Source organism: Convolutriloba macropyga, chromosome 1 (genome assembly GCF_964194025.1).
Source record: "Convolutriloba macropyga chromosome 1, txConMacr16.3, whole genome shotgun sequence".
Taxonomy (NCBI): Eukaryota; Metazoa; Xenacoelomorpha; order Acoela; family Convolutidae; genus Convolutriloba; species Convolutriloba macropyga.
Genome location: NC_134468.1, coordinates 84,839,876 through 84,863,802, shown reverse-complemented (window position 1 = coordinate 84,863,802; position 23,927 = coordinate 84,839,876). Strand labels below are relative to the sequence as shown.

General features: G+C 41.0%; 2 protein-coding genes across 3 annotated transcripts in view; both read right to left on the bottom strand.

Moving 5' to 3' along the window:
• The window catches only part of LOC142343649 (selenoprotein T2-like), a 37,806-nt gene extending 23,039 nt beyond the window's left edge, over positions 1-14,767 (bottom strand). The window contains exons 1-5 of one of the 2 annotated variants that reach the window (XM_075395190.1): positions 14,541-14,767; positions 13,283-13,520; positions 10,425-10,512; positions 9,454-9,981; positions 8,520-8,686 (exon numbers count right to left, since the gene is read on the bottom strand). In XM_075395190.1, coding sequence (XP_075251305.1) covers positions 9,851-9,981; positions 10,425-10,512; positions 13,283-13,477 — 414 coding nt within the window. In that variant the 5' untranslated portion in view covers positions 13,478-13,520; positions 14,541-14,767 and the 3' untranslated portion in view covers positions 8,520-8,686; positions 9,454-9,850. The remainder of the gene's footprint in view (positions 1-8,519; positions 8,687-9,453; positions 9,982-10,424; positions 10,513-13,282; positions 13,521-14,540) is intronic. The other variant, XM_075395189.1, reaches the window with a different exon arrangement.
• A 941-nt stretch (positions 14,768-15,708) lies between these two features.
• Positions 15,709-19,317, bottom strand: LOC142343633 (exosome RNA helicase MTR4-like). The gene is made up of 2 exons (XM_075395188.1): positions 16,482-19,317; positions 15,709-16,075 (listed from the first exon to the last, which is right to left on the bottom strand). Exons 1-2 carry the CDS (start codon positions 19,282-19,284, stop codon positions 15,807-15,809), a joined length of 3,072 nt encoding a protein of 1,023 aa, XP_075251303.1. The 5' UTR covers positions 19,285-19,317; the 3' UTR covers positions 15,709-15,806.
• Between the last annotated feature and the right edge of the window lie 4,610 nt (positions 19,318-23,927).

The following is a 23,927-nucleotide window of genomic DNA, read 5'->3' as shown; positions in this document are numbered from 1 at the left end:
GTTTACTTGAGCTCGGAGGAATGCAACAGCGCTGAAGACCTCTTGAGAACTATCGCCAAACATGTGTAGTTCCAGGTGTTCGAAGTTTCCGGAAGAGTAGCTCCTTGGTATAGGGATTTCGGCAAGCTTGGGTAGTTCTACACTCCATTCGAGGAACCTTTCAACTGTGTCTTTTGTTAATTCTTCATCCCAGTGCTGCCCGCTGACACGCCAGATGTCTTTTAGTAACAATCCGGCACCAACAGTAAATGGTGCCACTAGGCCAATGGGATCGAATACCTTAGACACTAGGCTCAAGACCAAGCGTTGTGTTAAAGACTTAGTTACTGTAATGGAGGTACCCCGACTCACAACTAGAGTATCACTGTTGTGATCCCATTTCAACCCAAGCACGTGCGATGAATCATCCTTAGATGAAGCAATTACTTTTGGTTCGGTAGACTGAGGTGACCCATCAATTCGATCAGCCAGATTTGGTACATTGCTTATAAACTTACTAAGCTTGAACCCACCTAGATGGAGAAGATCTTGGAGAAGATCTTTGGATCTTTTGAGAGCCCTCTCAGGTGACTCCACCGAATCCAAGTAATCGTCCATGTAAAAGTTTTCTAGGACGGCTTTGGTTGCTTCCGGGTACTGATTAACATTGTCTCGGGCCGTGCGTTGCAGTGCATAGTTAGCGCATGTGAGCGAGTCTTTAGCCCCGAATATGTGGCGCGTGTATTGATACACTACAACATTTGTTGTGGGATCCTCCCGCCACAAAAACGCAGTGATGGCTGGTCACAGTCAGGGACACCCACTTGGAGGAACATACCCTCGATATCTGCGGACACGGCAAACTGATGTTGACGGAAGCTAAGTAGTACATGGATTAGGTTTTGGAGCAGGTGGGGGCCAGTGAGCAAAGATTTATTCAAAGAAGTACCGCGGAAATTTGCTGCACCATTTAATACCCTACGCACTTTACCCGGTTTGATCGGGTTGATTACGGGATGATGTGGTAGGTACCACTCTTTATCCGACCGTTGCTCGACCTTGTGAGCATCATGGACTGTAATTAAGTAACCTTTTTCCAAGTCTTCACGGATGGCATTAGCATAGTTTTCTTTCAAAGATGTATCTCTCGAGAGCCGCTTTTCGAGAGACTTGAGCTGTACCAGTGACGAAGAGTAGTTATCTGGGAGCTGGATGTTGTCATCAGCCCACAACATACCGACATCGTATCTTTGGCCATTGTGAAAAGTTGTTGTTTCAAGTATTTTTTGCGCGCAAGCATCCACTGCGGATCGTGGGTCAACCTGCTTGTACGCGCCGTACGATTCCATATCATACCAGGACTTAACTTGACAAGCCAGTTCATAATCCTGTTCGACATTGGCTTTGAAACATGTTGAGACTAAACTTGACCTTGACGGAAGTGGGCCGCTTAAAACCCAACCTATGGGCAAGCGAACAGTAAACGGTGAGCACTTTTCGTCGACTGCAAGAAAAATCTCAATGTTCCCATAGCTATATCTTACTGGATCTAGGACGGCCAGATGTGGGTAAGTTTCTTGCATGGACTTAACGTCAATGATGTCGGAACACACATTTAATGTTTCCCTCACATAGGGACATACAGTGAATGCTTCGAAGTCTTGATCTTTGTGAGGTGTCAGTCAATTGAACTACCTTTGTGTCGATCAGTTCTTTCGTGTTTATACCCTTGACGGTCAGTTTTAATGCGGTACCCTGCAAACCGAGCCTATCTGCGAGACTATCGGACACCCAAGAGTTACTGCAAGCGGTATCGCATAAAACCAACGCCGTAGTACTAGTACCAGAAGAATTAGCAAGTTTCAGTTCCGTGACCTGAAGGAGGCCTTTGACATCCGTCACGGAAGACAAAGTGGTTGTTTTGCTTGGTTGCTGTTGACCGGTACATGGCCTACTAGTACCTGCGTTCGACTTCGAAGTGTTGATGTTGTTGTTTGTTGAGGGTTTACCTGGAAAAACCCTTTCAGCTCCGTGAAGTAAGGTGTTATGGGAGCTGTTGCAACCATCCTTCCTACATTTACGGGGACTTTTGCATTGCCTGAACATATGTTTATCACGCAAACAAGAGAAACAGAGCTTTGCCTCAGCCACGACCTTGGCTCTCTGCGTGAGAGTCTTTTCCTTAAAGACACGGCATTCCCACAGCCGTTGGCTGCCTTTGCATACAATGCAACTAGAGATTGGTGGTGAAGGAGAACTCTGTTGCGGCTTAATATTACTCTTGTGTTGCGTATTTGCAGCAAATGCCTTCGAAGCAACTTTTGATCTTGTTACTGAGTTGTTGGTATCCTCAGTCCTTGCTTTAAATGTGGTATTCTTCATTAAATCGAGCGCTTCGTTCTTTTCCTTTAACCAGTCGTTGAAATCCAGAAGAGTAGGTTTCACCCAATGCTTTATAAGCGTGAGAAGTGGCCACGATTCCTTTAAATTGGGTGGAAGCTTCTGTACGGCGGTGTTGAGAACCGCAGCACTCTTTAAATCTGAATCGTATGAGAGCGATTTAAATACCCCGATAAGACTTGAAATTCACCCTGAATAGTTAATGATGTTGTCGCTATTGTGCATCTTCAATGGTGAAAAGCTGCTGAGTTTGTCCAAATGGGCACTTACAACCGCCTGTGGTTGGCCAAATTTACGTTCTAAGGTCCTCAGTGCGTCTTTGTACATTGCGCCGCAGTAAGCGAACTCAGCTATGGCTGTTTTAGCTTTACCAGTTACGAGGGTCTTAAGGTATGTCAATTTCACATCATCAGTTAGGGACTGAGAGTCAATTGCGCTTTTAAATTGACCATACCATTCGTGCCACTGTAGAGGATGCCCGTTGTATTCGGACAACTTCCATTGGGGTAGTGGGTCATTCCTTTTGCTATTTAAGGCGTCAGTGAATGCCTTAATCAAACTTGCATTTTCAGATGCTGGTGCTGGAGGCGTGGGATGCGGTGGTCCACCCCAGCACAATGGTATCGGAGCAGTATGCCCGTATGTTGGATGTATAACCGGCGTGACAAAAGGTGGCGCGATGTTAGTAGTTGTACTAAAGGGGTTAACAGGGATGCTACAAGTTGCTGCGTGGTTGCTATTTGGATTATGTTGTGCACTCATTTGCAAGATGGGATGGCTGATAGCGGGGTTAGCTGTGCTTGGGGGTAGGAACGGTTGAACATTTTTAAAGATGGTAGCATTACTTGTTGACTGGTTTACGTTTGGGGGTTTATACTGAGGAAAACACCACAAGTTTAGATCAAGGTTACAGTTCTGGGGAGGTTTTTGTGCTGTAGGACACGGTACCAGGCGGGTTTGAGGTGAAGGGACAATGTTTTGTTGTGGAATGTTGGGGACGGGTAAGTATGTTGTTGCGCTCACTGGAATGGGCGAAGGAACTACGGGAGGCTGGGAATTATATAATTGTTGAGGCGGGAATACAGGAGGCGGGTTCACGAGTGGATTTAGAGGTGGAGGGACATTATGCGAGGAATGCGTAATAGGGACTTGTGTTTGGAGTGGAATGTTACTTTGAGGTGGATTCTGTTGTTGCGGAACATGAGGCGAAGACATATGTAAATGACAAGGCACACTGGAGCTTTTTGGACCCAAGAATTTATTGATCTGTGGGTTTGTTGAAAAATCAGGTACAAAAATGGAGTTCGTTGGTGCCAAAACGGGTGTCGGTGGCCGGGGAGGTTGCATAAGTAGTTGAGGTGGTGGGAGTGCGACATTTTGTACGTCGACTGGTACTTGGTTCACCTTACCACTGCCTGAGGGATTATATGCCCTTTGATCACTGAGTGATTGCTGTAGTTGAGCCTGGAGGTATTCCCGATACAACGCTTCTTGCTGAGCAACAGAAATCGCAACTCCTGGCCGTGTGTACTGAGAAAGCATTTCAAGATGATTCAAGTTACCGGCAACATTACTTGTGTTTTCTGGAGGATTACTAGGGGCAGTATCTTGAACAGGAGGGTCAGCGGTTGCTGAACCAGGACGAGAAAAATTTGACTCACTTGCAGCAGTCAATGAATTACCTGCTGGAACAGAAATTACCCAATCCTGAACAAGTCTCTGACTTCTATCTGATCCCCTATCTTTAATCAAATTCAGTTCACTTGAGTGGTGACTAAACAATGAATGGTTATCCATTAATTCAGCCTCATCTAATTTAGCTGCGGCAACACGCTGGCGGTGGTCATCCTCTAATTCTTGAAGTGCCATCTGCTCCATTTGTATTTCAAGCTCCTTTTTTCTCATGGTAATTTCGTGTTTATGTTTAGCGAGGCGCATGGCAGCTTGTTCTTGTTTCTCGGCCTCTTCGCGTTTTAGTTTTGCCAGACGCTGGCTAGAAATTGATGATGCTGTTCGACGTGAACTTCTCTTAGACTGCCCTTGAGGGTTAACGCCCTCACATACGGTGTCTCGGTGAGCAACTGAGTCAATATAGTTTCTACTCGCAAGCAAGAATTTATCATTGTTATTAGTTACATCATCCAACCATTGCTCAAGGACAGGGTAAATTGAATCTGGGTTCTCCGCTTTACTGGCCAAGTCAAATAGTTCTTCATTCTTCTGTACCAGTTTACTGAAGACATCCTTCAACTTAGAAACCAAGCGTTCAACTTTAACCCTCCTGTCTTGACGATCTATGGCATCTGTGATGTCCTTATGGATGTTACATAAATCAGATTCTAGATTAGATCTTGCATTAAAGAACTTTTTCAATTTCTTTTGCTGTTCGGCCATGATATTGAAATGGCTAATTTATCAATGTAGAGTAACTTTCAACCGAACACGTGGAATGAGGGTTATACCGAACCCAAATGACAACGACTTGATAATCAAGCCGTCGAAGAGCAGAAAAGAAGTTACCGAGTAATGAATTACTCGGCGAAAGTGAGTAACAAAGTGGAGAGGGCGTCTAAAGTGCTTGAAAGGGACGTGAGACTAAACAGATATACAGGCAACGGGGGAAAGAGGACTGGATGGACGTAGCACGACGAAACGGGAAACAAAGCTGACGGGGCGGGAAGTACGGGCGAACGGCGCGCAACGCAACAGGGAACGGAACTGGCAAAGACGCGGGTAGGAAACGGGCAACGAAACGGACGGGACGGAAACGCTGAACGAGCGACGCACGAAGAAACGAGACGGACAGAACGGAGGCATTGATCGAGTAGCGCGCAACGAAACGGAAAGGCGGGAGAGACGGGCGGGAGACGAATAAGCCGCGATCGGGGAGGTCGGGAACCACTACGCTAGCAGACCACAGCAACAAACTCAACCAAACAAACTAGCCGTAACTCCAGAACAAAATTAAGTCACACCCTAGGAAGGAGGAGAGATGCTACTGCAAGAGACAAACCAGCACAAGTCGTTATGGGGCTTAATATATACAAATAACGAACTAATTTACGGCATAAATGGATGAAAAGAGCAAGAAATTTACTAGCCGTAACTCCAGAATAAACTTAAGTCACACCCTAGCAATATTCAAACCTAAACAACCGATCAGCAAACCAACAATATTAAACAAACTACAGCAAAAGTTAAGTAGTATGCAGCGCTTTTGTATGTAGTCTATGAAAGCTGGAAAAGTTAAGAAACAATCTAGCCGTAACTCCAGAATAAATTCAAGTCACACCCTAGAAGGCAAAAACACATACCAACTAACAATCATACATTTACACGCAAACATACAGCAGCAAAAATCAAATTACTACAACAGGGGTGCTAGTAATTTAGTGAATTGGAAAAGTCCAGGAACCAACTAGCCGTAACTCTAGAATAAACTTAAGTCATACCCTATAAAGCAACAAGACCAAAGCAACTAACCAGCAAACTAGCTTAATCAACATACTGCAACAAAGCACAACATACTTCATCATATATGACAACATGCTACATCGAAGGCAAAAATTAGGCGGAGAAAAACAAATAGGCGGAGTGCAAGAAAAAACGGAATAATCGGATACGAAAACGAAAAACAAAATTTTGGGAGAGCGACGTTGATGAAAAATAAACGAAAATTGTGAATGGCGAAATTAAGGAACGAAAAAGAAGTGGACTGTACGGTACGAAAACGAGATACGAAGATAAAAAGACATTTTTTTTTAGCCAGAGGTGAGTTTATATCTCACACCATTCTCTGTCCAATTTTTGCAAATTTTGGTCAATTTTTTGCAAATTCTTGATTACGGAACGGTAGTCCAGTAAACTGGACGGTTTTAAGCTTGTAAGTTTGATTTATCAATATTGGGTATTGATTTTCTAAATTTTTTGATTTGCCTCAAAATTGACCAAAGATTTCCAATGAACAATTTAGCATTATGTTCTCACATTTTTTTCTCATATCTGAGGTCAATTTTTTGCTATGTAGCCATAATGGACCAATTTGTCTGCATTTCCCAACTTTCGACCAAAAATATTCAAAACCGATGTTTTTTGCTCTTAAAAAAGTTTCTCAGCTCCCTTCTCCAAAAAATATTCTATTTAACTGAGACTTGTCAAGATAGTACTACTTACTTTTCTTTACAATCTGGCGGAAAAGGATTTGTGAATATCGGAAGCTTTGATCAAACTCCGAACCTTGATGTTTTTTAAACTTAAAAAAATCAACTGTGGGGGTTATTGGTGACCGGTTACAAAAAGATTACAGTCAATTATCCACTCTTATAAATACCAGTGTTTGGGGCCGAACTTGCCGTCTAAACTATCTAAATACTTTACTGCAAAAAGTAATATAGCATATGTTTCTGTCTTACATTTTTTTCTTCCGGCGCGTCCTGACAGCAATTAATACTTGTTGATTGAGCAGATGTCACTCATCGTTGCTCTTTGACTCACACATCTGGGGCTGAAGAGAAATGCCATCTGTTCACACTCGCGGGTGCATAACACCTCAGAGGCCACTTTCCCCCCATGGTGGCCACATAGTACTCCTCCACTCCCCACGTCATAGTACCCTTCCCCGCTGTGACTCAGATCTTGCAAAGTTTTAATGATTTCAGAAGTATGTTGCATGCTTCCAATTCTTGTGTATGGGTTTTCGTGACTCCGAGTATTCCATGGGTCTTGTAATCTGGGCATACCATGCTACCGTCTGCTGCAGTGTTACTGCATCCCTCTTGTCAATAAGATAGTTCAATAAACTCACACCATTTACCAGCTCAGTAATTAGCATTAAAGGTGATCCGATCGAAAGATAGGGGTAAATTGGCTGATAAATTCAACACAAAGTACGTATAAATTCAACACAAATTCAACATATTATAATTATGGAATATAGTCCTGAAATTACAACTTAACAGTAGACACGGAATGTCAGTAAATTTTCAATTACTGATAGCATATAGAATACATGTATACCTCACAAATATTTTTTACAAGTGGAAAAATCAAACTGCTCAGAGAGCAATAGACAAGCCTTGTCAGAAATACAAGAACAACTGCAAAAATTTTTTTTTTAAAAAACAGCAAAATTTATAAATTTTCCATAATTTTTAATTTCCAAATAAAATCTGTTTTACACCATTTGCTAACTAAAATGTACTTTGAGCAATAGAAGTCGTTTTAAATACCATCAAAATTAGGAGGGGTTACTTCAAAATCTACTCGAAACTATAAATTTGTCAGGTGTCCCCTCTTGCAGTCGCCTTTATGTGCAAGAGTTGTTAAAAGTAGATGAAAAGTTATGCATTCTCCAATTTTTTCCATTTTACTCTGCTCAGTGTCATAATGCGTAATGATTTTCATTTTATTAAAAAGTAACAGCGAAACAACAACAAATGTTGGAAATTATTTATCAAGTGATTCAATGTAAACAAATTAGATTTACCGTGTGAAAAACAGCACGGAAAATCGGGGGGTTAATAGAAAACTACATAGTTCAAAATTTGAACTTTTTGGTCAATTTATGAGTTTCTTAAAACGATTTTTCTAAAAAGGATATTGCTATAGTCACATAACTACATCATACTACCATGAAAATATTCAGTACCTCCTTTAAGTATTCACGCGTTCACATACTTTCCACAAATTTTTAGTTCAGAATTTTGCCTAATTATTGCGAAAATTCTTTTCGCCTAATCTCCTACGCCCCCACTTAAATCACTCCAACTTTTTTCACGCGTCTCATTTCTTGCTGCAAAATTAATAAAATTAATTAAAAAAAGTCACTTCTCCAATACTGCCCATCGAGTTGTAAAAAAAGACGGCGACCCAATGCTATGAATTTCTTTGATTTATAAACATAACAAGAGAAGGCCAAAAATAGCTTCAGCAATAGATCTGCGGCCATTAAAATGAAGCTGAACAGCTCAAAATTGACTTCCTCTTTTTGTGGAGTCTTGAGTTGAAGTGTAGGGCTCAGGCACGAGTTCCACTAGCTTTGATTGGATTGTAAATGTTCTCAGTTGAACCTCAATCTTCAATTGATACATTCAAAATAATTTTTATAATGAGGTAATGATTTCTGAACATGAGCGACTAACCTCGGGCGAATTGCGCTCAAACGATAGGCGAGCAGTTGCGTTCGTCAGTAGCTTCTGCTTAATTGAAGGCGGCGTGGGGTGAGCATGGGGGCGGGAGAGAGATAGGCGGCGTGGGTGCTAAGTCGAGCGTGACTCTCTTCATTTTGAAAAGCTTTGCTGAGCAGCTGCTGCTTAAAAAGACTTTGAGCAGAATGACAGAAGAGTGAAACTAGCCTAGAGAAGTCAAAAAGATTTTACGCAAAATGTCGAAAAAGCGGCAAAATAGGTAAAGCGAAAAAAAGTTCGACTAAGTAAAAAAAAACATAGCAGGACACGTCCTGACGTACAATTCAAAGAATTTTCATTGACTAAACAGAAAACTAGACCTAGAACGGACTATGAATGGATTGGGAAAACCATTTAGAAAAAAATCCCATCCAAAAAATTGAAAAAACAGTAAAAATCAAAGTGAAATTGCCGCATGTGAACAAAAAACCACTAGCAAGGAAGCGAATTTTTGTTCAAACGCCTTTTTTTCACTCTACTTTAAATTTAGAGCAAAAAAAATTTCACGTCGCAAAACCACTCGCTTTTTCGCTCCATTTCCTGTTTCGGCGTGACCAAAATCACCACTCCAATTTGACTTCAAAAATCATGAAAATGTGTGAACAGATCATAAAAAAAGACAGCGCCCCAACACAATTCAAATTCTTTGAATTGTAAAAATTCTCACACGCTTACGCATACGGGTTGCTGTCACAGAGAATCACGAAAATCGTTAATCAAAGAGGCAGACGTATATTTTATGTAGTGTCAAGTTTTCAGTAGAGTTTGACAAAAACAAGAAGACGACCAAGAATAGCGTACCTTATGCGCAGATATACATTCTAATGCCATAGAGCGTCAAACAGAAATGAAAAAAGTTCTATCAATTTTGCCTTTTGAACTAACTAACCAAAAGGAAGTTGTTAACCCAGAGCTGGTGTTGACGCTTCTGAGGTAACGTAGTTGCCACTGCTGCAAGTTCTGATCTGTCTAATACTAGAAGGTATATAAATTTGGCTACCGACATGAGTTGGGAAACTGCACGTCGCATGATAACAATTGGACTCGAAACGAACGTACTCGTTTGATTGAAGAACGCGAAAATATTATGGGTAAGTGTGGGGATAGGGTTCGGGGCACATTTAGGGTTAAAACTTCTACACCCTGTAAGGGTATGAAAAGAGTTCTGTCAAGGAAAGGGTAGGGCGTAGAGAAAGGATAAGGCGCGTGTCCGAATGCTTATTGCAATGTAGGGGTACGTTCAATATGGACATGTTAAACTCGGATAATGAGGATTTTATCGTTATTTATGCGGATACACTTTTGGGAGGTTTTGAGAATGAGGTGGAGGCAGAGGATGATTGGCTGTTGAGAATCTCGAACAACTCGTTGGCAGAGGGGGGCCTCCCAGATCGCAACTTGGACCAAACCTCCACTCCTGCACAACATTAACATGATAATTATGTCAACACGTCTAGAATGAAGAATCAGTCTACTTCTAACCTACGACTCAAGTAAACTCAAATTGACGATTCATTTCGGAACAAAGAACTGCCGAAAGAGTTAAAAAAAATTCAAAACCTTAACCCTTTCTTATAACGTCTGGTCGGCCAGAGTTGACATTCCGTAATAGAGGTGAGGGGGGGGGGGGGCGATTTTCGGTCCCACAATTGTATCATTTTTCAGTTTTGACTTTCGAGTTTTCACATGTTCTAAATTTCTCGAGAATAAGCAAAGAGAACTTGCGTTTCGTTTACCTATAATCACAAATCAAAGTAGCAGCATAAAAAGTTTCAACCACACTTTTTCAAAGCAACCAAGGTGTTGAAAAGCGGCTTCTTAAACTCCTATTCAAATTCCGACGATAAAATCTCAACTTACCATTGAAGGAGATCTCGAATGCCCCCGTCGCGATTAGCTGGCCTTCGATTGCATTCGACACGAAAAAGATCATCATCGAGGCATACAACTGAAATGAAAGAGTAGAGATAATCTCCTACTTTTAAACAAACAGATTCCCCCTCCCCCCTGTAGAGCCCTACTTTTTCCATTTGTAGAGACCGCCCTCAATTTTAGGAAACTGAAACCAGCACACGCATCCAAAACTTGACTTTTAAAAGGATGTCGATTGACATCGGGTGTTGGTATAATGAAAAAAACTGTCAATTAGAAATCAAATCACTCCAAATGTACAGTTCCGGAGGACAAATTCAATGCATTTATACTACTCAATCGTAAATACAGACTTTCAAACTCAGTTAATTTACTGAGATTTTTTCCTTATATAAGTTACTATAGCAGTCCAAACAAGCATTTCAAACAAGTTTTACGTCAAGTCCATTTTTTGGTAGTATAAATGGACTTTTAAAGTAACCATTAGCATTTGAGGATTAGGACTTTTTGCTACAAAGGACAAATTTTAAACACGGTTGTATATTAAGAATATGCTAGAATATAGTTCTGGGCCTAAGGCAATGAGAGCGAAGAGTCGAGGTCGAGTTTGAATTACAGAAAGATTCGTTGAGGTACTTTATCATTAATCAACATCTAAGTTTTGCAGCTAAAAATTGCATGTGACGGTATCTTGTTTTATCAATTTGACACTACAACACGTTAAAAGCAAAAAGTATCCTAAGTCACCAAAAACGTTGTTCAAGCTTCCACCAACATCTGCTCCATTGATCGCTTCGCGCATACACTTGCGTGCATACTTTAGCGCAATCAATGTGTCCTCCTACACATGAATATCATTTTTGAGCTGGTGAGGCTCTTTCTATAGTAAGTCCCATAAAGTTGCAACGCAAGCGAACGTTCGAAATGCTCGGGGCATGCAAATGGGCAGTGTTTTGCTAGATATCTGCATGTTTTAAATTTGAACTTTGACCTTTCAACGTTCGATAGCGTTGCAACTTTATGGGACTGACTATATAATCTAACTTGCATTAGATATCAATATTCATGATATTGCTATTCATTGAAGTTCAAAAGAGCATACATTTCTAGTAAGGGGAATTCAGGAAGTCCGCGAGTTACTGGTTTATAAAAGTTAGGACGGAAGTGAAGTTGACCTCTTTCTTGCAAGATCACGCAACTTGATAATAGCATCAGATGTAACGTCAATCTTGAAAGCACTTTCAATAAAAAATTGAAAAAAAAACAGACTCTTTTTTAGGTCTCGTACCTGGGCTCCCAAGAATTTCTCTCCTGAAATATGCTCAATTTATAAAACACTGAATCTAAGTTATCAAGAAAGTGTGATTAAGTGGGAAAACCTGCTTCCTAAGCGTTCTCAGCGTGCATTCTAAAACGTACATCTTGAGCATGGTAACTCAAAGAGTAAGAGCTGCTCAGAAACTTAAAGCTCTTCAGCAGTTACCAGCTGAATACATTTTTTGCCAAAAAGTAAATCACTAAAGCGAGAGAGAACATTCTAGAACAAAGCCGGCAACGATATTGGCTCGCCACAATAATAGCCTCAATCATAGTTCAAGATCAAGTAAACAAATCAGAATTTGTCAAAAATGCGGTTCTGCAAAAGCAAAAAACAGACTAAATTTCTTGCCCGACTTACTTGTGTAAGTTAGGGCAACGGCCAGAAACTTAGACAAATGCGCGGTAAACGTATATATTCATTTTTCCGTGTACGATTTTATGATTTAGCAAACTGATTGACCAAAATTCAGCTACCTTCTGGTATCAGTGCCTAACAAAATTTACAGTCGACTCTCAAAAAAAAAAATTACCGTCGATTCTTAGGCAACTGCTTTAGGAATCCATTATTACAACTCGAAGAGGAGTTATGGTTATTCCCGTGAGAAGAATGATCATTGTCTAATTCCTCTCCAACTCCAAAAAAAATCAAGGAAAATAAAAAAAATGGTATTTTAAGGAAGAATTTACTACTTTCAATTGCAAAAACAATTCTTTACTATTCTTATTTGCAAGACTCGCTGCCACTTCTTAAGAGTACCTTTCTTTGTATCAATTAGGGTCTGCAATGGACTGTTCAATTTAAACCGTTTTTTTTTATTTTTCCAAAAAAAAATTTATTCTTCCATGAAGTTCTATGACACCTTTTCCATAATTCTTTGTTCGCTTAAAACTGAATATGTCAAATTACTTTAAAGTTAGTTTTTTGAAACATAACTTTTCCCTACTTTCCATGAAGTCTTCAAAAATATCAAAAACTCAATTTCAAAGAACTCCCTTTTATGGAAGCTCTATCTACTATTAACTTTTCATAGACGTCATAATATGAAGGCGTAATTTTATAATTTTTGGAATTATGGAGGTAAACTCGGTGATAAGATTTCGAATATACAGGTCTTAATTTTTCTCTTGTTTTTGCGTATATTCAAGAGGTCATTTTTGAGCAAAAAAGTTACTGCAGAGAACGGTACAATTATTTTGGAGTGGTAATTTATACAGAATTTCTAAGAAAACGTCCGTTCTTTCTATCATTTTTTTGTAGGCTTGCTGTTTTAAACTGAATAGAACGGTTAAGTCTAATCGTTTGCAGATTAATCTTTTCAGATTAATCTTATAGCTACGGATTGTAGGTTTTTGAGTAGCTGGGCGGTGCTGTAGTCAAATTTTACTTCTGCTATGTTTAATCGTTCCACTCGGCGGCCTATTGACTTGGTTTCAATCCATTAAACTCGATACATCGAAAACACTGGTCTAGTATACTGAGCGTCACAATAGAAAGTGATTAAAGAGTCTGGGGGGAGGGGGCTAACCTTATTTTCCCACGCCCAGGTCATGACAGCGGGAGTGGGCATTCCCACCAACTCAAAGATGTTGTATCCACTGACAATGGAGAGGATGAGGGCGAGTTTGAAGTATCCCAGAGCAGAGGCTAGATAGCTCTGGAGGGGAGGGGGAGGGTAGTTCTCTCCATGGACCTCAATCTCAGGAAAATTGTGTTGGATCATCCTGTTGAAGTCCTCGAAGAGCTTACGGTACCCTCATCCGTAGCTATAAACAACAAACACACAGTTATGAACAACAAACAACAAATTCTACGATCAGATTGCTTTAGAATAATCTGGAAACGATGCATAGATTATATATTTCATTATTAAATACAGTGATCTCTGTTTTATTACTCATTGAAAACATTGATTTGAAAATTTGTGATTAACTAATACATAATAAGCCCTAATATTGTAGACCTCGAGCAAGGCGTGGATTCGTTTCAGACGATAAAAGAAATTCTTTTTAATAAAGAAGATTTTTTTCTCATTACGGTCAGTCAATTTGGTGCGTCAGTTGATCATTTCAAGATATGCTTATCAAATGGCATATACAGCGTATCCCATAAAACTGAAATAAGCGAACGTTTCATAAGGCACAGATTCGAGTTCAAAAGTCAAAGTTCAAATTTAAAACATGTAGAAAAAAATTGATGAATAGAAGATTAATGGAAAAAAAACGTTGACATTCAAATGACCAATTTGATGATCAATTGCATGTTTTTGACGTTTTCGAACGTTCACTTATTTTTACTTTATGGGACAGACTATATAATCTGCTGGTCAAAGGGCAAAAATACGTATTAACTTGTATGCACTGAAACAGATTTTAAACGACTTGCCAGGGATAGACTCACATCGGCTGTAAATCTACAAAAACAACAACAACAACAACAACAACAACAACAACAACAACAACAACAACAACAACAACAACAACAACAACAACAACAACAACAGCAACAGCAACAACAACAACAACAACAACAACAACAACAACAACAACAACAACAACAACAACAACAACAACAACAACAACAACAACAACAACAACAACAACAACAACAACAACAACAACAACAACAACAACAACAACAACAACAACAACAACAACAACAACAACAACAACAACAACAACAACAACAACAACATTATGCATACGCACACACAAAACTATACAACCAAATTTTGCCACTTGAAAGAAAAGAAACAGATCCACCGCAGCTGCGAACTGTTAACTAACCAGTAGAAGAATTTGATAACTGGGCCTGTGAATGATTTGACAGGCACTTTATCCATGCCCGAGTTGCCCCCTCCCATGTCACTGGCTCCCATGATCTCCCTGAATGTGATCACACTGAGGAACAAGACCAGCCCGGCCGCCACCATCCGGTCAGCAGACACCGGCATCAGTACGTTTTGCAGAAAACGCTTCACTCCAAATTACACAACAGAATTTACAAACTTATCTGAAAGAAACGATTGGAGTAAAAAAAATCAAACAAAACCGATTAACGTCGGGCGAATTGCTCTGAAACGACCGGCGAGCGGTTGGCTTCGTCAGTAGCTAGCCACGGTTTAGTGAGGCTAGCTTTAGCTTAATTGAAAGGGCGTAAGGTGAGCGCGGGGGTGCACCGGGAGGCTGATGGGGGGCAACAGTGGGGGGGGGGGGATGAGTGAAGTGAGAAGGGGCTGATGCGGGGGAGGGGGGTCAACCTCTACGAACCGCCCTTCACACCAGAAGTATGTCTCCAAAACAGTTTCTGTGAATCACTTGGAGACTAGTGAGCTGAAAGGCTCTAAGAGAACTTAATGCCCCTAGGGCGCTACCTGTTATCCCATTTTTGAGGACAAAAAGTCAAATGGGTCAAGCGAAAAATCGCATAAACAAAAAGACCGACAGGACTAAAATAATTGCTACAAACTTCGTTTGAGAGCAATTAATCATTATTTGCAGCATCAAATTCAGAAATACGCTCTCGCGATTCATTTCTATGAAACAATAGCTGCTATTTTGAATTAAATGCTACAGCGGTGTTTTGTGTTAACATAGTTCGATCATTGGTCTGGGTAAACGAAGCAAGCCAGGCAAACAGCGAGCCAAACTTTATGTAATCATGATGTAATCTTATGACATATATTGTCAACAGCTATGTATAACTAAACAGTAATTACTGAATGTATATCATTTGATCCAAAGTATCAAATGAAGAAACTACGCCAGTTATTTAGCAAGGTTAATTAGGAGCCTCGTTGGACTCTGTTTGTGGTCGTCCCACTCATATACACTGCCGGATATAATCCACGACCAACGCATATCGCCTTAAATGAACGTCACCCATTTCGTCACACCAAAAACTGCTGTCTATCTATATACCAAAATCTATATTGCTAGCGAAGAATAAAAACAATTCAACCTTAAATATACGTCAATTCGTATCTGGAACAAACAGATATCTGGAATCAAAACAAAAATCATTGCTGTTCAAGTTCAGTAGAATGAACAATTTTAGAGATAAAGAGAAGCTGCAAACACAATATCTCTTTTGATCTGCTCAATTCCTTTGTTGAATTTCTGCTCTAGATCAGCATTGCCAATCGCCTTGGCAGCTTTTGTCATTTCTCGCATCAGTTCCTCCAGACGTCGCATTCCTCGAATGATAGAACCTTCAAATATCTCCGATAGTTTGCACACCTCGTTAAAGGGTGATCCCTTAGCCCACGCATGTGAAATCTCCATCAAAGTGGGGCGGAAAGAGCTCACATAATCGTCTTCATCTGAAACAAATAAAAGTTAACGTTGGTGGCTCAAACCTGCGTAAGTCCCAACCAGCTCTGAAGTCATTATATGTTCAGACTCGTAACCAACCACTATCGACGTCGGCAGCCAACCGCTTCCATATTATTATTAGCGAGCTTTGAGACCTCTAAGCACCGCCCTTTACACCATAAGTATAAGTCTCCAAAAACAATTTCTGTGAATCGCATACTTGGAGACTACTGAGCTGAAAGGCTCTGAGAGAACTTAATGCCCGCTGGGCGCTACCTGTTTATCCCGTTTTTGAGGACGAAAAGTCAAATGGGTCAGACGAAAAATCTGAGGCAAAAAATCGCATAAAAAAGACCAACAGGACTAATATAACTGCTACAAACTTCGTTTGAGAGCAATTAATCATGTACATACCAATTGTGATTTTACAGTCAGCTGAGACTTTGGCCACACGTCTTGCAGTTTCCTGTAGAATCCTGAAAGGCTTTGCCAAACCCTCCTCCAAATTCGGGTTCTCACTTCCCTTCTCTTGAAAAGCGAAGCAACTTAGAATAGCAACTGCTTGTTCTACAGTTAAGTCATTGAATACACCATTAAACATTAATTCTGTGAGAACCAATTCATCACCGGAGCTGATCTCACAAGCGACCCTTCCTTTAGTGTCTATGACGTCATTGTCGCTCGCATAGCCCAGACGTCTCAGCACTCGCTTTCGACATTTTAACTCGTCCATTTGAATAATATTCTTGGCCGATTTTAGGTCTGATTTCAGTTCCAGCATTTTCTGTTCCAGTTTGTTACATCTGTCACAAAGCTCAAACAATACTGCAAGTTGAGGATCATTATGTAAAGGATGTTTGAACATGCGATGTTCGAGGGTCTCAATTCGTTTGATGACTTCAACAGCCGCCGGATCTTTGATTCCCATATCCGCGCAAAGATCAAGTTGTGGGAATCCTTGTGCGAACCGTTTGCAAACTTCTTGGATTGATTTTGCAACACCCTCTCGACTTTGCTTGCTTCTCAAATCTTTCGGTAGATGCAAGCGTATAACACTTATCTGGTCCAAAGTGCTCAACATTACAGGAGCAACCTGGAGTTCCGATCGTCCAGGTATGTTGGGTTTACCGGGCAGTGGTTCTTCAAGGGTGGGATCAACATTGAGCAGAACTTGGACTATGTATTTGGGTGCCTCATCAGCTTTACTCTTCGTTGACTTCTGAAAATTGACAACAGCGCCCCAGCCATAATCAATATCTTCGTGCTTGACCTTAACAAGCCTGCCTGGTTGCATGAAAGGTAAAGCATATTTTGGAGTAACCATATATTGGTGCAGCTCCTTGCGCAACTTTTCCAGCTGTTGTCTTATCTTGTAATAGACTAATGCTTTGTCTTCATTTGGAATTTTCAGAGACTCGTGCTCAAGTTTCAATTTTTTGAAAGCTTCAATCGTTTTTGGCACCGTCGACGATTGCTGAAACTGGAAGAACGACTTTTCCAGCATGTATTCCGGGTTAATTTCTTCAACTCTGAGCAAATTCAACACCATATTATACGTCAAGTGGAAAGCACTGTTCAACGGATCAGCTTGACCTTTGATCAAATTTCGCCCAACTTCAGGGGACATTTTCTCATCGACCATCAAGATGACAATTCCTCGTTCGTCAATGCCACGGCGTCCAGCTCGTCCAGACATCTGGATATATTCCCCGGATGAAAGCCATCTGAAGTTCTTTCCATCATACTTCCTCGCATTTGTGAACACCACTGTTCGGGCAGGCATGTTCAGGCCCATCGCAAAAGTCTCAGTCGCAAACAAAGCTTTTACCAGACCTTCTCCGAACAGAATTTCAATTGCTTCTTTTAGAATTGGCAACAGACCTGAATGATGGATTCCGATTCCTCGCTTCAACACCGGCAGCATCTGCTCAACTTGAGGCAACTTTTTATCTTCATCGCTTAGACAATCAACCGCATTGTTGAAAACCTCTTCAACTAGTTGTTTTTCTTCAGCAGTATTGAAATCCAACTTTTGCTGTTGTAGAGCATAAGCTTCGCATTCTTTTTTGCTGAAACTGAAAACAATAACAGGCTGAAAGTTTCGCTCATTAATCATTTTAACTATTTTGAAGATGTTACTCTGAACTTGTGAGTTATTCTTTTTACCACCACCTGTACCTCCTGACTCGCCAGCGGACTTCAAGCTTTCCATCGCTAGATTGAAGTTGTCTTCTCTGAATTCGCCCTTTTCGTTCACGACCAGATGCAATCCTTCGGCTCCTGCAGGGTAAATGTAATGTTGCAATGGCGTCGGTCGATAATCAGTATAAACCACGTGACACGACTGTTGATGCAAATGAGCAACCCATTCCGCAAACTGCCTTGCATTTGGAATCGTAGCCGAGAGAAACACGTAGTGGACATTATCGGGCAACAAGATGATTGTTTCTTCCCAGACAACGCCACGCTCTTTGTCCCTCATGTAATGGATCTCATCGAAGACTACCCAAGCTACCTCCCGCATGATCTCCGAACCCCTGTACAGCATACTTCTGAGAATTTCAGTTGTCATAATAAGACACCCCGCAGATGGGTTTATGGTCACGTCACCTGTCATCAAACCCACATCCGTGAACTCTTCTGTCATTTCGCGAAATTTTTGATTGCTCAGAGCCTTAATGGGAGTTGTGTATATAACACGCTGCTTGTCCCTCAACGAAGTGGCGACAGCATACTCAGCAACGACAGTTTTACCAGCTGACGTGTGCGCAGACACCAATACAGATCGCTTATTCTCGATACACCGAATAGCTTCTTCCTGGAAAGGGTCCAACTTGAATGGGTATTGCTTTGCAGGTGTAGATGACAACGGCTTGAGAGCCTCGGCGGTTATATCTTTAGGCGTGCACATTTCATGCACACAACCAGGCTTCGCATCAGCTACCCCTTCAGTCTCAATTTGAGGCAACAATTTTAGCAGAGCCATTTCTTCTTCTGCAATAGATATTTTAGTTTTCGAAAATGTTTGTTCCTCATTTTTAGTATCGAAAAGACCCTCTGTGTCTTCAAGTAAGTTGTCTTCATCTTCGATTTCTTTGCCCGCTCTTTTTCCGCTGCCATGGACAGACTTTCGCTTGAGCTCAGCGCTCTTGCGCGGCTTCTTTGCAGCTGGCGCCTCTTCAGAACTGAATACGTCAAATAGTTCGCTGCTAGACATCACTGTCTGAAATCGGAAAACAAAGGCTAATCATTGAAGCACAGTATGGCGCCAACTCCCATCCATCGTTCACATTTGCTCCACTGGATTGATTTAATATTACAAACTAAACAGCATCAAAAATTATCTCACAAAATACTACGGTACCGGGCACCGTTTAGTGATTGCAATGCTGTCAGTCCTATATCAAGAGAACCAAGATCCCTTTAGAGATATGCAGGTCTTTCTCATTACAGCCCCCTAATTTATAGCCCTGATTATGGTATAATTATTATCACACCGCTAAGCTCGAGGGGGGCTATAATGGGACCGACCCAAAAACGGTAGAACTATAAAGGTACTATATATATTAGAGAATCAATGAATTTATTTGCAATAAAATAAAAAGGGGTTTGCTCTTAAGCGAAGCAGGACAATCCAATGTATGAGGTGATCTTCTACTATGAGACATCACAGCATCGTATATAATTTTAAAGACAAGCCACTATAGCTCCTTTAGCGCTGCGTAATGAGAATTAAATTTATATATAAACTTAGACTTCACTGCGAGGTATATAATTTTAAAGACAAGGCACTGTAACTCTTTGGAGCTGCGTCCTGAGAATTGAATTTCTATATAAGCTAATTTGCTATGAATCTAGTCTCCCATCCCGCACTATGGCACTGCATTACCTATCAATGTCAATCGGCCTTACCTCGACATCATAGCCAAATCATGCATGATCTTAACAAAGGTGTCTTGATCTCGTTGTGTCTGATGTGTACATACCTACCCTGTACACAGTAAAGAGTGATAGGTGAAATTTTCAGCACATGAACAATTAATGGGCGTATTTTTGGCCTCGACGGTATATAAAATGTAATGCCAGTCTCTAAATTCGGACTTCGTCAGCGTGAAACCGTAGCGGTAACGTTTAAACCGTAGAACTGTGAGCCAGTTCGAGGCTCCTTTTTCCTAAACCATTTCTGCAATCTGGCGTTACTCGGTCTGCAGGCTTTCCATAAGATCCTTCTTAAACAGTCAATTTTTTTCAGGCGTGCACTTCATTGGTTGTTCATTATGCGTTCTTGGGTCAGATGAGCGGTTGTGGTCAGAGAAAGCATGCGGTCAGCGAAGCATATTACCCCATTTTGTAATCTATTAGCTCCCTGATGTTAAATCTGCCCTCCTCGAATGCAAGCGCCGGAAGGCTTGAGACACCGGATAGTCGAAGAACGACGGTAGTACGTGCGTTTGGATGTTGGCTTCCGCGTCTGTGAAGATATTCCTTGAGATTCACTCTGTCCTAAACACCAATTTTTGTTGCACGCGTCTTGCTAGGCATACCTAAGCGTTTTAGGGGATGTTTTGAAGGGACGTTCTGTAACAAAAGAGGCATACTTTTTCCAAATTTGGATACCCTAAAGATCTCATATGATTTCTCATTGCCTATTACAGATCCTAGAACGCGGCTATCGTTAACGATTTTAACCGCTGTCATCTCCAAAAACCCCGGAGATTTGACATTTGAAGCCACTTAGTATAAATTACAACTTCGGAGCTCTTATGGTGTAGCCAAAAATTATTACGTTTTCAGTGAGTTGTTTTGAGTAGGTCACAAGATCAGTTCCTCCGAAATTCCTAGTGCGCTGTTGTTGTCTGCGTTCCATTTCTGCGACATCTGCGTATCCTGGACAAGACCGAGCAAGGGAAGGATGGCTACTCCATATACACCAATAGCACTGCCTTCTTGGGACTGCAGTGTTTTTAACAGCAACGTATCAGTTGGACGGTGCTAATTATGGGTTCCGAACTACAAACAACGCAAAGGCAATTACAGTTGATCGCTAAATTATTGTCAAGGCAGTTGAAGGCATTTATTGCGTTTATTAAGAGAACAGCTTCTTTTTCAGGTTTTTTTTACATCGCAAGCGCCGAGAATGAATTGCTTGGTCATACCCGCAATTTTTTTCTTGGTAAAATAGTTTGTTGTTGCCCAAAAAGCGTAGATTGTTTTCAGTTAGCTTGATGATGAATTTGCTTACGATGCGGCAAAAAACTCCTTCTACGCCTAGAAGTTGAGCACTGGGGTTTTCGTTTAAGGGGAATAGTCGGCATGCGCTGTTCAAAGATTTTTTGAATATTTCTAGAGCTGCCAGGCGAATAGCATTTTTGCATACTGTTTTCGTTATGTTCGATGAAATCGGGGCAGTGGCTGTCATGTATTTTCAAGGCTGCCTTTTTAGTTATCGATGCGCCTGATTTCGAATATTGCGGCGTATTACAAGATTTTCTTGAACGTGTTTCCATTAACTATGTAAACGAGGTGTACTTGTGAAGGAGTCAGATTTTTTTTGAGTGACTCATGTACTGTTTTTCCGTTAATTATATTAATTGGTGATATTATCCCCGATGATAGGTCACCAGTGGGACACTTGATGGCGTATGCGCTCATTTTTTTAGAAGATTGCGGGTTACTACGCTGATTACTCAAACGTGCTTTTGTTAACTATGTATTGATGCGTACTTCTGAAGGAGTTGGATTCTTCACTTTGAGCAACCCATAAAGTTTTTCCATTAATTAAAATACTTGGTGGTCGTGGGACATTTCGGGAGATAAAACTGAGCTTAGCAAGGAGCCATAATGTATACAAATAAATGAAGCATTCGATTAAATGACTGATTGCCACAGTATGAGAAATGTACACCATCTCTAAACGAGGATGTTAAGTTACAGATATTTGAATATTCAGGCGTAATTACAAAAGAATAAGGGTTTAAAATAAAAAATTGCAGAGCCTTATTTAGAGCAAATAACTTGGAGCTGCGTCCTGAGAATTGAATTTCTATATAAGCTAATTTGCTATGAATCTAGTCTCCCATCCCGCACTATGGCTCTGCATTACCTATCCATGTCAATCGGCCGTTTGGAACTCCGCCACTCTCTTAGGCATATGATAGCGCTGCGCAGGATAGTTTTGTGTGTAAATAACTCGCCTTGAAGCACCTGAAGAGTCGTCCTTACCTCGACATCATAGCCAAATCATGCATGATCTTAACAAAGGTGTCTTGATCTCGTTGTGTCTGATGTGTACATACCTACCCTGTACACAGTAAAGAGTGATAGGTGAAATTTTCAGCACATGAACAATTAATGGGCGTATTTTTGGCCTCGACGGTATATAAAATGTAATGCCAGTCTCTAAATTCGGACTTCGTCAGCGTGAAACCGTAGCGGTAACGTTTAAACCGTAGAACTGTGAGCCAGTTCGAGGCTCCTTTTTCCTAAACCATTTCTGCAATCTGGCGTTACTCGGTCTGCAGGCTTTCCATAAGATCCTTCTTAAACAGTCAATTTTTTTCAGGCGTGCACTTCATTGGTTGTTCATTATGCGTTCTTGGGTCAGATGAGCGGTTGTGGTCAGAGAAAGCATGCGGTCAGCGAAGCATATTACCCCATTTTGTAATCTATTAGCTCCCTGATGTTAAATCTGCCCTCCTCGAATGCAAGCGCCGGAAGGCTTGAGACACCGGATAGTCGAAGAACGACGGTAGTACGTGCGTTTGGATGTTGGCTTCCGCGTCTGTGAAGATATTCCTTGAGATTCACTCTGTCCTAAACACCAATTTTTGTTGCACGCGTCTTGCTAGGCATACCTAAGCGTTTTAGGGGATGTTTTGAAGGGACGTTCTGTAACAAAAGAGGCATACTTTTTCCAAATTTGGATACCCTAAAGATCTCATATGATTTCTCATTGCCTATTACAGATCCTAGAACGCGGCTATCGTTAACGATTTTAACCGCTGTCATCTCCAAAAACCCCGGAGATTTGACATTTGAAGCCACTTAGTATAAATTACAACTTCGGAGCTCTTATGGTGTAGCCAAAAATTATTACGTTTTCAGTGAGTTGTTTTGAGTAGGTCACAAGATCAGTTCCTCCGAAATTCCTAGTGCGCTGTTGTTGTCTGCGTTCCATTTCTGCGACATCTGCGTATCCTGGACAAGACCGAGCAAGGGAAGGATGGCTACTCCATATACACCAATAGCACTGCCTTCTTGGGACTGCAGTGTTTTTAACAGCAACGTATCAATTGGACGGGGCTAATTATGGGTTCCGAACAAGAAACTCAACGCAAAGGCAATTAATTTTGATATAGTTGATCGCTAAATTATTGTCAAGGCAGTTGAAGGCATTTTTTGCGCTTATTAAGAGAACAGCTTCATTTTCAGGTTTTTTTTTACATCGCAAGCGCCGAGAATGAATTGCTTGGTCATTCCCGCAATTTTTTTCTTGGTAAAATAGTTTGTTGTTGCCCAAAAAGCGTACATTGTTTTCAGTTAGCTTGATGATGAACTTGCTTACGTTGCGGAAAAAAATTCCTTCTACGCCTAGAAGTTGAGCACTGGGGTTTTCGTTTAAGGGGAATAGTCGGCATGCGCTGTTCAAAGATTTTTCGGATATTTCTAGAGCTGCCAGGCGAATAGCATTTTTGCATACTGTTTTCGTTGTTCAATGAAATCGGGTCAGTGGCTGTCATGTATTTTCAAGGCTGCCTTTTTAGTTATCGATGCGCCTGATTTCGAATATTGCGGCGTATTATAAGATTTTCTTGAAGGTGTATCCATTAACTATATAAACGAGGTGTACTTGTGAAGGAG

Bases quoted from the DNA above. Each gene is read 5' to 3' on its own strand.
- LOC142343633 (XM_075395188.1), bottom strand. From the start codon at position 19,284: ATGTCTAGCAGCGAACTATTTGACGTATTCAGTTCTGAAGAGGCGCCA. The intron at 16,076-16,481 runs GTATGTACATGA...TATTTGTTTCAG, and splicing joins TGACTGTAAAATCACAATTG to ATGAAGACGATTATGTGAGC.